At 42.8% G+C, this 15,952-nt stretch overlaps 1 protein-coding gene across 11 annotated transcripts in view; it reads right to left on the bottom strand.

Moving 5' to 3' along the window:
* The window catches only part of FHIP1A (FHF complex subunit HOOK interacting protein 1A), a 241,748-nt gene that overhangs the window by 67,939 nt on the left and 157,857 nt on the right, over nt 1-15,952 (bottom strand). For 9 of the 11 annotated variants that reach the window (XM_087866512.1, XM_087866508.1, XM_045798829.2 and 6 more), the window contains 2 exons: nt 11,239-11,865; nt 898-1,056 (listed from right to left, as the gene is read on the bottom strand). In XM_087866512.1, coding sequence (XP_087722638.1) covers nt 898-1,056; nt 11,239-11,865 — 786 coding nt within the window. Of the gene's footprint in view, nt 1-897; nt 1,057-11,238; nt 11,866-13,335; nt 14,419-15,952 lie in introns of those variants that run through there. The other 2 variants (XM_087866511.1, XM_087866513.1) reach the window with 2 other exon arrangements.

Here is a 15,952-nt window from a genome sequence, read left to right as displayed (position 1 = left end):
TATTAAAGGGAAAAAAAAAACCTTAAGACATAATCCATTTATCTTATATATAAATAAAACTTCCTTTGACTTAGCAATAAAAATGAGATAGGAACTAAAGTAATTTACTTGCATTTTCTTCCAGAAGCTATTTCTTTATTTGGTAGATAAACAGATTATAACTAACATTTTTCACCTTACAATCAACATAAAGAAAATTTGATTTCTTAATAAATCCAATATGAAGGTAATATGTATGTTGAATAGAAATAAAACATTTTTTATGAAAAACCCCTACATCCTTAAATATATATAAAATCTGATTTTTATTGAAAACAGTAACAAGAAATCTGAAGGTAAAAATCTAATAAAGAAGCCCAATATACTAGAGTTCAGTGGTTGTTTTTTTTTCCCCGAAGCAGACCAATTTCAAAGCACAGATTTAATTTGTGCTGCTAAGAAGATGCTTAAACTTCGTCTAAATTCAATTGGGATAACAATATTCTTTATGTAGTATGCACCATTAAGCAAAATAAAGTGTTTTCCTTTGTATACTCCCAAGAAGACCTTGAAGTAAGAGTGGTATAATTTGGTGTACTTAGAAGCCTAAAAATATCTATTTAATGAGTCAAGCATTGAACTTACTTTTGATGGTTAAGTGGATAATCAAAACAGAATTAACACTTTTTATAAGGAGGAGAAAGAAAATCCACTCATTTTCTTCTCAATTAAAACTTCCCCGAAACCTGTAAACTTAACATTTTTGTTCATCCAAGGACATTCAGGATGCTTAAAAGAAAGCACCAATAATTCCACAGACATTGATATTTTTAAAAGGAATGCTAATAAACTAATCTTTTACAATGCTTGGATTCTGAATGGACCGGGACAAAGGGCCCCTTCGTGGCACTCCAGTACCTGGATTACGGCGTTGCAAAACTCCAGGGAGTTCATGAACTGGACGAGAGCAGGGAGCAGGAGCCAGTCGTCCTTCAGAAGGCAGTGCCATTCCTCGCCCTTCTCTTCAAGCTTTGTAGGCAGGGAAGAGTAGAGACCACTGAGCCCGGTTGCAAGGACCTGTGTTCAGAAATACAAATAAGCCCTTTGCCAAAGTTCTCATTAGCCTGCAACCAACAGCTGCCAGGGGATATGCCCATGCCACTGGTCCAAAGACTGCGCTCTAAGCAGCGAGGTATTCAAATATGGCAAACACCAGCTAGCTAGGAAGGACTCAGCAGGCGGGACTGGGCAGGACAGCTCCAGCCGAGGACACAGCAGCACCAGAGGGATCCGGCTCCTAGGCGCACAGCTGATACTCTTGTATCTCTTCTGTGCCCTGCACGCATATGCTGGGTGGGGGTGCGGGGAGTGAGGGAGACACAGGCAGAGAGGAAGACAACAGGATTCTGCCCCCAAGGCGTTCGGGAGAGAGGCAGACCCATAAACCACGCATGACGGTACAACACGCTGTGTGCAAATCCAGGGAAGGCCTGGGAGGGAGCCCCCGACGGAGGCAGCCCGAGCCGGAGGAGCTCACAGGTAAGAACCACCGGCCGCTTTATGGTAAAGATGCCTGCAGACTTGTTAAAAGTCATGACCAATCTACGCATGTTTACAGTCTAGAAATCTAGCACCTTCATCTGATCTGGACAAATTATAGCCGCAAGAAGTGGGGGTTGTGGGTCAGATGTGATGACGACTGTGCAAACAGAGCTAAGGTGGGTCTAAGCTGAAGCATCGGTGATAAAACCAGAGAGAAGGACATGAAGTCGAGCATCACGGGTGAGGTGTCCGTGAGGGTGCCCTAGCGAGGCCTCTGTCGATCCAGTCTGAAGCCGAAGCCCGTGGGGTTTACTTCCTCCCTCAGTGCTAACACGAAACTTCCAGCATTGGGGCTGAGTAAGAGAGGGTGAATGAGACCTCAAATCTGTCAGGTTGTCCAGCTTGGTCCTTAAGAAAATGGTGAAGCCTTTAACAGAGATAGAAATGTAGGAAAGAAACACACTTTTCACTGGGTACCTGTTGATTTTTACCTTGCAGAGTGTAAGACCAAGGAAAACAATGAATCTCACGGTACCAGAGGCCTCCCAACTGGGAAGTGGCATCGGCCAAACAGCACCTGCGAGACCCCGACTGGAAGCCACGCCAAGAACGGGCAGAAGATGCACAGAATGGAGGCGAGTCAGTCATCTATAAAAGGCATTGCTGCAGGGTAAACCCTAAGGTTATGGGGAACTCAAATCAGACTGAAACACTCAAGGAAACATGCAATCCTGAGTCAGGCCCAGAAGAGAAAGGGTGAAATAGTCATTGATCTCACAGTCTAGTAAGAGATGAACAGACCAATCACAATAGTGCAATAAATACTCAGAACACATAACAGAAAAAATAACGGTGCTGTGGATATACAAAAGGCCCTTACCCCAGACCTGGGGCGTTGGGAGCAGGAAATGTTCTCCGAAGTGATGTCCACGCTGCTGAAGAATACATTGGAGTGAGCCCAAAAAGAGTCTAGAAGGAGGACTGTTCCACGCGGAGGATGTACAAAAGCTCCAAGGAGGAAGAAAAGATGGCCTCTTCCAGGAGCTAAGGGAAGTGTGGGATTAGTGGAATACAGGAGCAGAGGGAGAAAGTGCCAGCCAGGGTAAGCAGGTGTCCGACCCCGCAGGGTTTTGTAGGCCAGGGAAAAGAGCTTGAGGTACACAGCAGTGGGGAGCCCCCTAGACAGACGTGTGCCTGACGCTTAGGAGAGGGATCTGGACCAGGGGTGGAGATCTGGGGCCATCCTTATGTAGGTGGTACCTCAAGCCATAGAGACCAGACGGAGGAGGGAAGAGAGACTCGGACAGATGAGATGAAACAAAATAATCCGGTGTTTGGCATCAGAAACAGAAAGTCAGAAGTGTGGCAACAGGCAGTTGAACTTGGACAAATTCTCTGCAAACTCACTGTTGCCTCTCCTATTCCCTGGTCCTGTGCCCGCAACACCCTCTGTGCCCCTCTGTGCAGCAGGGCTCTTTCTTGCATTTATTAGTTTGTAGGCCGTCTTCTCCGGCTCACCTGGTCTGACTTGCTCATCTAGTCCACACTGGGGGTATGGACGGTCTGTCCAGCCGGGTATGCTGAGCACCCGATACGAGCAGCCCTTGCCATGGGTAACACATGCAGCTCCACAGCAGAGGACAGGCCTGGAGACAGAGAATCTGGAGCTCTTCGTGCAGAGAAACTGGCTGATGCCATGGGGGGGGGGGGGTATGGAATAGAAACCCCCAGAGGAGTAGGAAGGGCCATGAGAAAAACAGACGAACCTTTTCAATACGGGAGAAAGCCAAAGATTGCATGCATTTCTGTGTTTGCTACTGACCCTTATTCATGCATTCATTCACTTGCTCAAAACAAACCGAACACCTTCAGACCAGATACTATGTTAAAGAACAGGAAATGAACAGTAAACAAGATGGTGCACTGATCTCCTTTTCAATCGAGGCATCTGTGGTCCCAAAGAAGAATATCCTCTGTTTAAAGTATTTAACTCCTTGTCAACATACCCAAACAAATCATTTTAATTCTAGTTTTGAATGTGACCCCAGTGACTTGCCGGTTATAAATTTGGAGCCTCTGGCAAGAGAGAACACAGACCGAGAGTTCTCCTGGCAGGGAAATCTAATCTTGATGTCACATTTTAAAAATCAATTACATTTGCTAACTCATGCTAAATTAACCGCAGTACAAAGGCTTTAATTCTGCATACTCCTGATTCCTTAACCACTCTGAGGCTTTGAAGATGAATTCAGAAAGACAGGCTTAATTTGTCTGACTAAAAAGCTGGGAATCACTATTCGGTATATCAATATAATTACAGCAACATTAATTTTCAAATTACATACATCACTGACAGTAATTAAAAATAACACATACCTATATTCACTTTTTTAAAAGAGCATTTATTCGGGGAAAAAAAAGGAAGGGGCTGAGATGCAAGGGGAAGCCGGCCTGTGCAGAGGGACAGTGCCATGGGACAGCCAGCCACGGAGTCCCGCCAGCTCTTGCCTCCAGAAAGTGGAGCTCGTGGAGGCCTGTGCTGTCTTTGTCAGAACGGCAGAGAAACAGGGCAGAAAAGAGTCTGCAGAAAGAAGACTGTTACGTAGTTTCAAGAACAAGATTCCAAATCTTCACTGCTAAATATTTATTATCTTCCTTTCCAAGACTTTGCTCAGAGTTCAGATTCATTCACCCAACCCACAAATATTTCTAGAACACCACCCGTAGTCCAGGCACTCTGTACGGCTGGTGCTGGGGACAGAGCAGAGAACAAGCCAGAGCAGGTGAGCTGGAGGAAGCAGCTGCTACAGGAACAGCGACAACCGCAAAGACCACTGCCGCACAGAGGGACACAGAGGGTGCTGTGGGCAAGGGACCAGGGAAAGGGACAGGCAATACCAGGTTTGTGGATCATTTTCCCAGCAGTTTGACGGCACAAACTATTTACTTTTAAATTTCATTTTTAACTGAATATTTTCAAAATAGAAGGACACTCAACAGCTAGTTAAAAATAAAATGTCTATGGGGCGCCTGGGTGGCTCAGTCAGTGAAGCATCTGCCTTCAGCTTAGGTCAGGATCAGGGTCCTGGGATCGAGTCCCGCACTGGGCTCCTTGCTCAGTGGGAAGCCTGGTTCTCCCTCTCTCTCTGCCGCTCCCCCCGCTTGTGTGGGCTCTGTCTCAAATAAATTTTTAAAAATAAATAAATAAATAATAAAATAAAATTTCTATCCACTATTTTACCCTTTTATTGATCCTGACCATAAAAAGAAGTAATTGTTAAACGTTATATTTAGTCCCAGCCCATTAAGTATTAACTCAAGATTTCCAACTTCTCTTCTCTCAAGGGTCTCCTCAAAAGAAAACTAATCACTATCTAACAGCATAAGGGTAGCAACAGTTTAAAACCACTTCTCTGACAGCAGATGAGTACGGTACTTGTTGAGACCGTGGATTTTAGCAACAGACTTACGGGGTTTTGAACCCGACTCTGCCATTCACAGAGGTTTCTGGGGCTCAGTTTCTCCTGTGAGCTGATGCAAGAACTAAAGAAAATAACGCATGTGCTGAGCCGGGCATCACGGCTTACGCCCATCAGTGTTTCCAGGGGAGGGAGGAAAGAGGACATGCACGGAGGGCTGAACAATTCAGGGGAGGTCCATCTTTAACCTGAAACATCAATGGTACCCGGTTAATTTTAGCAAAAGGAAAAGATTTTCAGCAGATGGCTTTAGTCTGAAGCTAGCGGCAAAACAGCTGGTGGGGATCATTTGATGCACTTGCCAAAAGGAAAAAACCTCATAAACTTGGGGTGTGGGATAAATAACTCTCCATCAGCGGCTGTGCACCTACAGGGTGTTTACTTCAATTCGCATTTCTTGGTTTACATATAGGCTGCTTTCTACTTTTGCCAATATGTAACAAGTGACGAGGGCATAATCATCAATATTTGGCGAGAAAAATCCAAAGTGATAGGGTCACATATAGTTGCCAATCATTTGTGGGCACTAAATTGTTCCCCAGGGTATTCTCAATCTCCTCCTTTTCTTGGGAGAGCACGTCTTGACCGTAGAGGCAGCTGAACAAGCCCTTCCTATCAACTACAACAACAGAAGTTGTTTCCAAAAGTGGTCCAGTTTCCTGAAAGAGTCATTACTCTTCCCAAAGCCTGATGCTAACACACTTTGACAACCACACTAATTAGAGAAAGCTTTTTGTCAATTGTGGTCCTTAGCTGGATAACTAACAGAGTATGCTTTTATCTTCAACATAAAGAGTTCTTTTTTTTTAATTATGTTGTCAGATGTAATTATAGAAAACGGTACAAATGAGATTATGGGATCTATCCTGAGGGGCATCTTACCACAACGAAGCTCTGTGTTCCATTCTAGCAAATAAGGTCAGCTGGAGATGTTGTCTTCCCTCCAATTTTAATGAACTGTATGGTGTTTTAAAACATGTGTTTTTGGGGGCGCCTGGGTGGTACAGCGGTTAAGCGTCTGCCTTCAGCTCAGGGCGTGATCCCGGCGTTATGGGATCGAGCCCCACATCAGGCTCCTCCACTATGAGCCTGCTTCTTCCTCTCCCACTCCCCCTGCTTATGTTCCCTCTCTCGCTGGCTGTCTCTATCTCTGTCGAATAAATAAATAAAATCTTTAAAAAAAAAAAACACATGTGTTTTTGTTTATTTGTTTGTTTTTGTTTGTTTTCAAGTAGGTTCCACACCCAGCATGGAACCCAACGAACAGGCCTGAACTCACGACTCTGAGATTAAGACCTGAGCTGAGATCAAGAGTCGCGTGCTTAACTGACTGGGCCTCCCAGATGCCCCTAAAACACGTTTTTATAAAAGCAACAATTACTCAGTGACATCTGCTTATAACACATAATAAGTGCATATCCTAACATTGAAAACATGCTCCATTCTGCTCCTACTATATTTACATTTTGAAGTATGAAATACTACAAACATATAAAACAAAACAAAAAACCTTCCCTGAGATTTAACAAATTTTAGTAGTTTGCCACAATTTCTTTGGAGCACTCTATTTTTCCCCAAAAAAAGCACATTACAAATAGAACTGAACCCTACTCCAACCCCATTACCACCTCTTCTCCTTCCTTCATCCCCAAAAGTAACCACAATTTTGGCCTTTCCTGTGCTTGGTTTTGTACTTTAGCTGTATACATACGTATCTAAAAAACCAGTACACACTAAGATTCTGTGAGTTAAAACTATGTGTAAATTTATATAATACTAACATACTGTATGAAACCTTTTGCTACTTTTTCTGTTCAACATGTTTTTAGATTATTGGTGTTCACACATGGAGACATGCTAACCCATGTAACTTATTCATCTTGAATCCTGAGTCATATTCCATTGATATAGAATAATCCAGTTCATTTATTTTTCCCTTAATATATTTCTATTTTGGCCTTCCTCAAATCGCTATTCTATTGAATATCTTTTGCCTATATCCACGTGCCAGATTTCCCTAGAGCGGGTATCTAGAAGTGAAAATGCAGGGTCACGTGGTATGCAAGTATCCCATCTTATTAAATATTGCCATAGCTTTTCTGAGTTATCCTAACACTTTATATTCTCAAGAGTTCCTGTTTTTCCTCCCCCTTAACAACATTTGGTGTTATCGGATACCCAACAGTGAGCCACCCCGATGAGCATTACCTGGCGTCTCATTGCGGGTTCAATCTGCACTTTCCCTGACGCTAGCGAAGATGAGCCTATTTTTGTGTGTTTATTGGCTTTGGGCGTCTTCTAGGAACTGCCCATTCATATCCTTTGCCCAGTTTTCTAATAGGTTGCTTCATCATTTTCTTATTAATTGGTAGCATTACAAATATTTTTGTGTACTTTGGGTACCAACCATTTGTAGCTATATGTGTTGCAAATATCTTCTCCCAATCTGTTTAATTCCAGTCTTTTCTTTATGGTTCATGCATTATAGGATGTCTTGATATTTTATTACCCATGTACAAAGTGGTGGTTACGCACATGGGTCCTTGAGCCAGGCTGCCCACGTTCAGATTCTGACTTTGTCTCTTACTAGCCACGTGGCCTTCTATAGATTTACTTAATGTCACTGTGCCTCAACTTCTTTATCTATATCACAGTTGTGAGGATGAGATGATTTAATACATGTAAAGCACTAAGAAGAGTATCTGGCATAGAGTAAGTTCTCAACAAATACATTACTGTTACCATTATTCATAATTATCTGTTATTCCTGGTCTTTTACACATATTTATATGATTTTTAGCATTGATTTGTCATGTTTCATGAAGAACCCTATTGGGATTTTGATTTAAGTCACAGTAACACCTCACAAATTACAGCTTACAATTGCAAAGGGGAAGTGTTACTTTCACATGGAGAGAGACAGTGATCGTCACCTTAACCAATCAAGTGATCAAATGCAGCATCACAAAAGTGAGACAGCCTAGCACATGCTTCTTGATATAATGCAGTAAGAAGTGTACCACATCGCCTGTGAAGTGTTCTTACAAACTTAACCTGAATTTAATCAAGCACTGAGACCTAACTTCCAACTTGCAGGACATACAGGGGATAGGGACAAGTAAAACTGCTTTAGAAGCAAACCCAGAGTATGTGGGGCATTTGACAAAACAATGGCTGTTCTGTTAAAAAGTCAGTGTCAGGGAGGAAAAAAGTGGCAGGCTGTTATAGATTAATAGTGACTTAGAGATAAAACGGTCAGAAATGTACCTTGTATTGGACTCGAGTTTGAAAAAAAAAAAACTATGAAAATCATTTGGGGCATAATTGAGAAACTAGGTATTAGGTCATATTATGGAATTACTGTATAATTTTCTTAGGTGTAATAATGGTACTGTGGTTATGCAGGAGAGTGCTCTTATTTGCAGGAGAGACATACTAAAGTACTTGATGTCTATAACTTAATTCCAAATGCCTAGATCGTCATTTCAAATAGTACAGCACAACCAAAAAGCACAGATAATGAACAAAATAGTAACGATTTTGAATGTAAGTGGTGTGTATGTGGTGCTCATTTCAGTCTTCCAAGTTTTCTGTATTTTACTTTTTTTCATAATAAAAAGTTGTAAAACATAAATGGCATTAACTTTATGGAGTGATTTGCAGGAAAGTGTCACCTACACGATACTTACAAACTAAATAGCTTTCCATTCATTTAGGTTGCTTTTTTGCCCTTCAATAAAGTTTTCTAATTTTCTCTATAAAGGCCTTTCATATATTTGTTAGATTTATTCAAGATACCTTAGAATTGTGTTGCTTTTATAAATGGTATCTTTTTTTTAATTGCCTTTTGCACACTGATCAGGAGAACCACCTAAATATTTTGGTGATTTGTTTTGATACCTGTGCTCCTTTAACAAAACTACCCAAAACAATTCGAACAAGCCCTCTGTATAGCTGCTCCCTCACAGAACTATTTTCAGTAAGCTTCTGCCTCCATAGCATTGTTCCTATCCAGACCCTGCTTCCATTCTCATCCCTATCACTCTTGTTTCTAGACCCTAATATAACCCTGATGTCCTAAGCACCTCCGAGGCAGCCTTGAGCAAACTCACCCATCGTACACGTGAGATTAAACTCCTAAAAGAATTCTGATTCTACTGTGTCATGGCTCCGTTTCTTCAAGAGCTCTCTGAAGTGGATCTAGCAGATGTGGTAGGCAGACTAATGCCCCCCTACCTCCCCACGCACCCACGCTGTCTGCTCCTGCTCCTAATCCCTGAACCTGTGAATAGATTAGGTTACACGGCGAAGGGGAATTAAAGATGCCTGTCAGCTGATCGTTACATAAGGAGATTATCCCAGATGATCCAGCTAAACCCAATGTAATCACAAGGGTCCTTAAAAGTGGAAGAGGGGGGTAGAAGAGCAGAGTCGGGGGGATAGTCAGAGAGATGTCATACTGCTGACAGTGGAAGGGGAGGAAGAGGCCATGAGCCTAGGAATGTGGGAAGCCTCTAGAAGCCGGAGTAGGCAAGGAGAGCCTCCAAAAAGGAGCACGGCCCTGCCAACATCTCGATTTTAGCCCAGTGAGACCTGCTGGACTTCTAAGCTGCAGTAAGATGATACTACTGTAAGATAAGGAATCTGTCTTGTTTAAAGCCAGCAGTTCTCGGTAATTTGTTATGGCAGAAATAGAAGAGTAATACAGCAATGACCTCCAAAGATGCTCAGATTCAGGTGAGAATTCCCATTTTTACCCATGACATATTCTTTACAAAGAATCCGTAAGAAACCACACTATTGAAGGCAATAGGGAAGGGAGATTTACTACGTTGGCACACACGAAGGGAATCGGCTCTTTACCTCCCATCTGACTATCAATCTTTGTACAATTTCTAATTCTACTCGTCAGAACCCAGAAGAGACACATGGACCCTGGAATTTCTTAACTGAAGTTCTAGTTTTCAAAATTTTTACCCATTTGTTTGTCCCAAAATAAATATTCACCAGTAAAAATAAGAATTTAGTAGCATAAAGAAGATGACCGCTTTGGAACCTCAAAGCAAAACACAGTGCATCATTCACTAGGGTTGCTACGAGCATCTTGGGCAAGTCCGTTCTTCACTGTGCAAGCCTGTTCCACAAACTACCTGACAGGAAGCATCCCTGGCCCCTGCATACTAAACGCCAGCTGACCTGCCCCCCACCGCCCCCGGCCACCTCATGCCCCTGGGATGACAAAGCACGCCCCACAGATGTTCCTAACTGGCCTCTCCCCTGGTCAAGAACTACCCATACAGCGTTCGTTAATAATGAATCTAATCTACTTACGGCAGTTTGCCGGGCCTGTTCCAATACACTCATTAATGGTCTTACTATGCCAGCAGAATCAGGCATGCTCAAGACAACAGAATTCATCAAGAAGTGTAACGAGGTGATGGGAAAAAGAACAATGGAAATAGACGAGACGTGTTCAGTGAGCAGGGTGCATAAAAAGAGCTGTTGCCCGACATCTCTGACAAACCAGAAGATATAAATCTGGCATTCAAACCCCCTTCCAAAGACAACACCGACACAAAAAAACAATCAGAGCCCTAAAGTGTCTTCAGAGCCCCAGAGCACTCCCGCTCCTTCCCGACCCGGGACTGTGGTTGGGCCAGTGGCACAGCAACACCTGCCAAGGACCTCCCACTTCCTTCTCGCCGCGCCGGTGATCAGGGAACTGTGCAGAGCAGCACATTTCCTGCTCCCTCGAACTGTAAATACGTATTTATTTTTTAAAATTAAACCGGTGCTTTGTATCTACAATTATGGTCATTATCTTGCTGAGAAACAAATTAATTTGTGAAGGCAGCTGAGCAGGCTCGCCACACGCCATGATTCTAGGGCGGGAAATTGACTTAAAAAGCAAGAAAAGAGAAAGTGCAGGTTTCACCGATCACTCAGGATACGCTCGCAGAAAAAAGCTAAAATCGTTCCTAACCCAACAGAAATGACACGAGAAATGGTAACACATTTAGTTTCCTCTGCTGGCTTATCTTGAGCTGACAATGCTCAGCCAAACAGCATCTCAACGTAAGATTCCTCTGCTCCCTTCACAAGATTTCCTCCCAACCTCTTTCCTTAGAAGGTGCCAAGGACAACTTGTTGAAAAGAAAGGAATAGAAAAAGTATTTACCAGTAGCGCACGAGAGGAAAAGAGGAGTGGGTGGAAAGCACACCAATAAGAGGGACTTACTGGACAAAAGTAGGTGTTCTCCACGATATGATGGGCCACCATGCTGTTCTCGGCAGAGAGAGACATGATGAAGAGCAAAGCATCCCGGGCCTGCTGACCTACTGTCCCCTCTCGGTGAATGAAGGGAATCAGAAGGGAGAAGATGAGGAAATTGGCGGCCCCTTGGTCCTCACTAGTGTGGAAGAAGAGTTCCAGAATAGATGGATCTTTGGCAAGGATGGAACAAAGCTGATTGAGCAGGACAACCAGCTTCCCCTCCACAGCAGGGGTGGTGGTTCCCGAACAAGAGCTCAGCAACATCATCAGGGGCTTCAGGATGGGCTTGTGGTGCAGCAGAGGCTGGTGTGACTGAGTCACCAACATCTCATACATCCTGAGCTGCTCGAGTTTAGTCTCGTCAGTAAACTCCCTCCGCAAGCTCCAAAGGAAGAGCTTCTCCATGATGTTCTCAGAGACCACAAATTCCAGAATTGGCCCCATCGCAGCATCCTTGGCTTGCTCTTCGATCAGCAAGAAGAGCATGTGTTCTACATAATTCTGTACAGCACTGGCCTCATCTGGAGGGATGGATCCGTATTTCGCCTGGGTGTTCTTCAAGGGGTCATGCTTCTCTAAGATCTTCACAACCTGTAACCAATTCAAACATATCATCCATCTCATGTTTGCCATATTTACAAAAACACACCACCACTGATTGTGCCGTATCTTCATGGAAGAGGTAGGAGCCATGGCCCACAATAAGATAAATATGAAGGGTGCCTGGGTGGCTCAGTCGGTTAAGCATCTGACTTTGGCTCAGGTCATGATCTCAGGGTCCTGGGATCGAGTTCCATGCTGGGCCCCCTGCTCGGCAGGGAGTCTGCTTCTCCCTCTGCCTCTTCTGCCACTCCCCCTGCTCATGCTCTCTCTCTTTCAAATAAATAAGTAAAATCTTTTAAAAAAGATAAATATGAACACTGTCTCTCTCTCTCACGAGAATAAAATGAAGCAGTGAAACTACAGAAAGCATGTGTTTGAAGATGTTCATTTATAATAGTTACAAATATAGGCAACCTAAATGTCAAAGAAGATCGTACGGTTAAAAAAATTAAGCTACATCCGTTCATAAGCCTGTTATTATGAAAACCACTGAGCAAACTGAAAACCTGTGGGTGATATAATAGATGAAAAGTAAGTTATTTATATATAGTTAGATCCATCATTATCAACTATGTCAAAAACATGTACATGAAGGAAGATCAAAAAGAAATACGGAAAAATAATCATTTTTGTGTTCAAAGGGATGACAAGCTCTCAATTTTTTTTCTAAACTGTCAAGAATATACATTTGCTTTTTAATATTTAAATACATTAAATAAGTAAGACTGCCTGTGTTCTTCTATAAACAGAGTTGATTCGGAGGTTCCAACAGGGGGACACAGCTCTTCACATGCCTTTGACAGAACAACATCCCCCGCCCCTCCCAAGAGGATGGCCACCCTCTTCCACCACGCATGCAAGGTTAGGATGGAGGAAAGGAAACCGACGAACGAGGGATACACACCTAGCAGAATCAACCCTAGCCTATGGCATATGCTGAAACTGGAAGAAAAAAAAAATGAAGGTTGTGAACTCTGCATTTTTTTAAACCAGAAAAAGTTCTGAGATGACCAATTACAAAGTAAATCCCTAACATAGCAAGTTTCTGTTGGAGGTGATAAAAAAGTTTTGGAAACAGTGGTGATGGCTGCACAACACTGTGAATGTAGTCAATGCCATTGAACTGTATAGTTAAGAACGGTTAAGACGGCAATCTTTGTTAGATGGGTTTTACCACCAAAAGAAAAAAAATCAATTGAGGGTAAAATATAAATAAAGCCCCAATTAGGTCACGTGACAGCCCTGGTGTTTCTCCCCCTTACCACTGCTGGCTACTGAATGCTTCCTACCTCTCTCTGTCCATCAAGACTTACTTCTACCTCCGACCTAAAAATTAAAAGAATTTTTTTATCTCGACTCCCACATCACCGTATGACCTGGAATTTCTAGGATAATATCCATTCAATTTACTTCCTTTAAAATGTATACACATAATTTTTAGATGACCCAAAACCTTACCAATGACTCGATGTTTGTTCCTTTCTTCCTTCCTGACCTGCATGCTACAGGGATTACGTTTGTCTTTCGCAGTACCCTCCTGGCCCAGTTCTGTAACGTGCTGTTACATGTCCTATATTTAGGTTATAGAATTTTTGCAAGTCACTGGGGAAGGTGGCAAAGGTACAGTGCTATGTCAGCATGCATGAGCAATGAGAAAAATTTATTTCTCTGCAAAAGGTCTACGATTTTCCCCTGGCAGAAACAAGGCAAAGGAGCCTTTACAGACCAGGCAAGTGTATCCTTACAGAAGGAATAGATTTCCACAGAATCTGTCATCTCTATCAACTTCCATTATAAAATTAATAATGCTGTCACAAAGGAAAAAATCACTCCAACACCCAAGTTGACATTTCCAATGAGAAAGGCCTTCAGTTAGCAGCTACCCGGGTGGGACATGGCTCAGTGACTGGTGGCCCCAGTGTATCCACTGGACATGCCCTCTCCTTTGCTGCATGCCAGACTCCAGAATTCACCCCTCCGCAGCACCCCCCAACCTGCCAGAAGTCCTCCAGAACTCCTCGGAGGCCTGACGACCTCACTGGCAGAAACACAGGGGCCTGGCTGTCCTTTTCCTCTGCTCTGGCCTTGACACTTCTCAGGGCATGGGACCACAGTACTGCACTTGTCCAGAAGGGGCCTCCACCACAACACGCATGTTCTCCATCCCCAAAAGCTCTAACTTCAAGGCTTCACATTCTGAAGAATAATTAGCAACACACTTTATCAGTTCCATAATTTCCAAGTCCACATATTGAGTTTACTTGTGAGAGCCATCTATACAGGTAGGCCTCGGGGTAGAAATGTAACGATACTTCTCATGTGTGCTCAGACTGTCCAGACTGTCTAAAATTGAAACTGTGCTTTATACACTGTTAGTGGTGGGGCAAATTAGCTCAATCTTTCTGGAAAACAATTTGACAATATGTAACCGAAGCTATAAAATTGTTCCTGCCCTTTGACTTGGTAATCTCACTTTGGGGAAAATGCCCCAAGGAAACAATCCAAAAATAATTTGTTAAGAAAGTTTCATGCCGATGATATTCTCAGTAATGAAAAATTAAAATATCATTGACCCAGTCAACAATAAAAGAATCATAATTAAAATGTTACATCACCATACAATAAAGCTATTAAAAATAAACACTAAGTGAATCAAATCACTACATGCAAATATATATATGAAATAATTTAAGTTAAAAACTAAATATACTGACAATTAGACACATGATCAGAAGTGAGTCTGAAAAGACATTAAATGTGTTTTTAAAGTTAATGAGTTTTTCTCCCCTGTAGATTGATCTAATTTCATAATATAAATAAAAATAAAAATAGACAAAGTAAGCTTGTACTAATATCTTTTAAAAGGGCACAAAACACTGAGTTAAAAACAATTCATAATTGAAATCTCCTAATTCTCAGAAATTCCTAAGCAATATAAATTTATACATGTGTATATGTACTTAGACTACATGCATGCATGTTAAGTATTTCTTACATATCTAAATGTGTGTAAATAATATACGGCAGAACTGTTTACATGGTCACAAAGTACATGCATCTCATAGATTAATCATCATTTATATTATTTATTCCACTGTATTCCTTTGCAAAGAGATCTACTTTTTTTGTTATGAAAAACCTTAAAAAAAGAGAACTGAGGTTTTTTTGGTTTTTTGTTTTTTTATTTTATTTACTTATTTGACAAAGAGAGAAAGCACAAGCAGGGGGAGGAGCAGAGGGAGGGAGAAGCAGGCTCCCCACTGAGCAAGAAGTCCAATGCAGGGCTCAATCCCAGGACCCCGGGATCATGACCTGAACCGAAGGCAGATGCTTAACCGACTGAGCCACCCAGGCGCTCGAGAACTGAGGTTTCTATACAGAATGCAAACAATGGAGCCACTTCAGAATTGAAGCATCTTTACAGCATAAGCGCCTCTACACTGCCTTCTGGGTTACTGGGCAGAGAAACGGGAGAGCAGACCTATAATAACCCATACAGATGTAAGGTTTTTTGGTCATCTGGAATGGAGCAGACTTATTAGGAGCCCTCACTCGTTTCCCGCCCTGGCTGGGTGGTTTCACTGCCTGGAAGAGGGTGTGTTGCACCAAGGCTTGTGAGTCACGGAATCCACAATGCTCAGCAAAGCGCTAATTATGCCTGTGCTGACACATGTCCTTTACCTCTCTCCTCAGGTGTCAGGACCCGCCCAGGGCCACCTCCTTTTCCCTTCCCGGCACACACACCCACGACCTGCTTTTACGAGTGGGCTCTTGGGGCCCATAGCCAGGGCCTGGGTCCTAACCTGACGGGGAACGTCTAAGAAGCTTCTTGGCTAGAACACAACATGCACTGAAACACCAAAGAACGTCTGATGTCCCAAGTTTGCTGCCCAGATGGTGTCACAGTTCTCTCCATTTCTGTAGACAGATTCCTGATATGACTGGACTTTTCCTTATTCTGTCCTTTACTGCTGTCTTCTCACATCACTTCCACCAAGCGCCAAGATTCCTGTGTGCTGACCTCTGCCTGCCACCTACGGTCACGTGTTGATCTACTCTGACCTTCAAGTCCTGA

The sequence above is a fragment of the Ursus americanus genome, chromosome 13 (assembly GCF_024610735.1).
Source record: "Ursus americanus isolate L20-20 chromosome 13, mUrsAme1.1.p, whole genome shotgun sequence".
Classification (NCBI taxonomy): domain Eukaryota; kingdom Metazoa; phylum Chordata; class Mammalia; order Carnivora; family Ursidae; genus Ursus; species Ursus americanus.
Note: the sequence above shows the minus strand (reverse complement) of the source record. Positions and strands in the feature narration are given on the sequence as shown.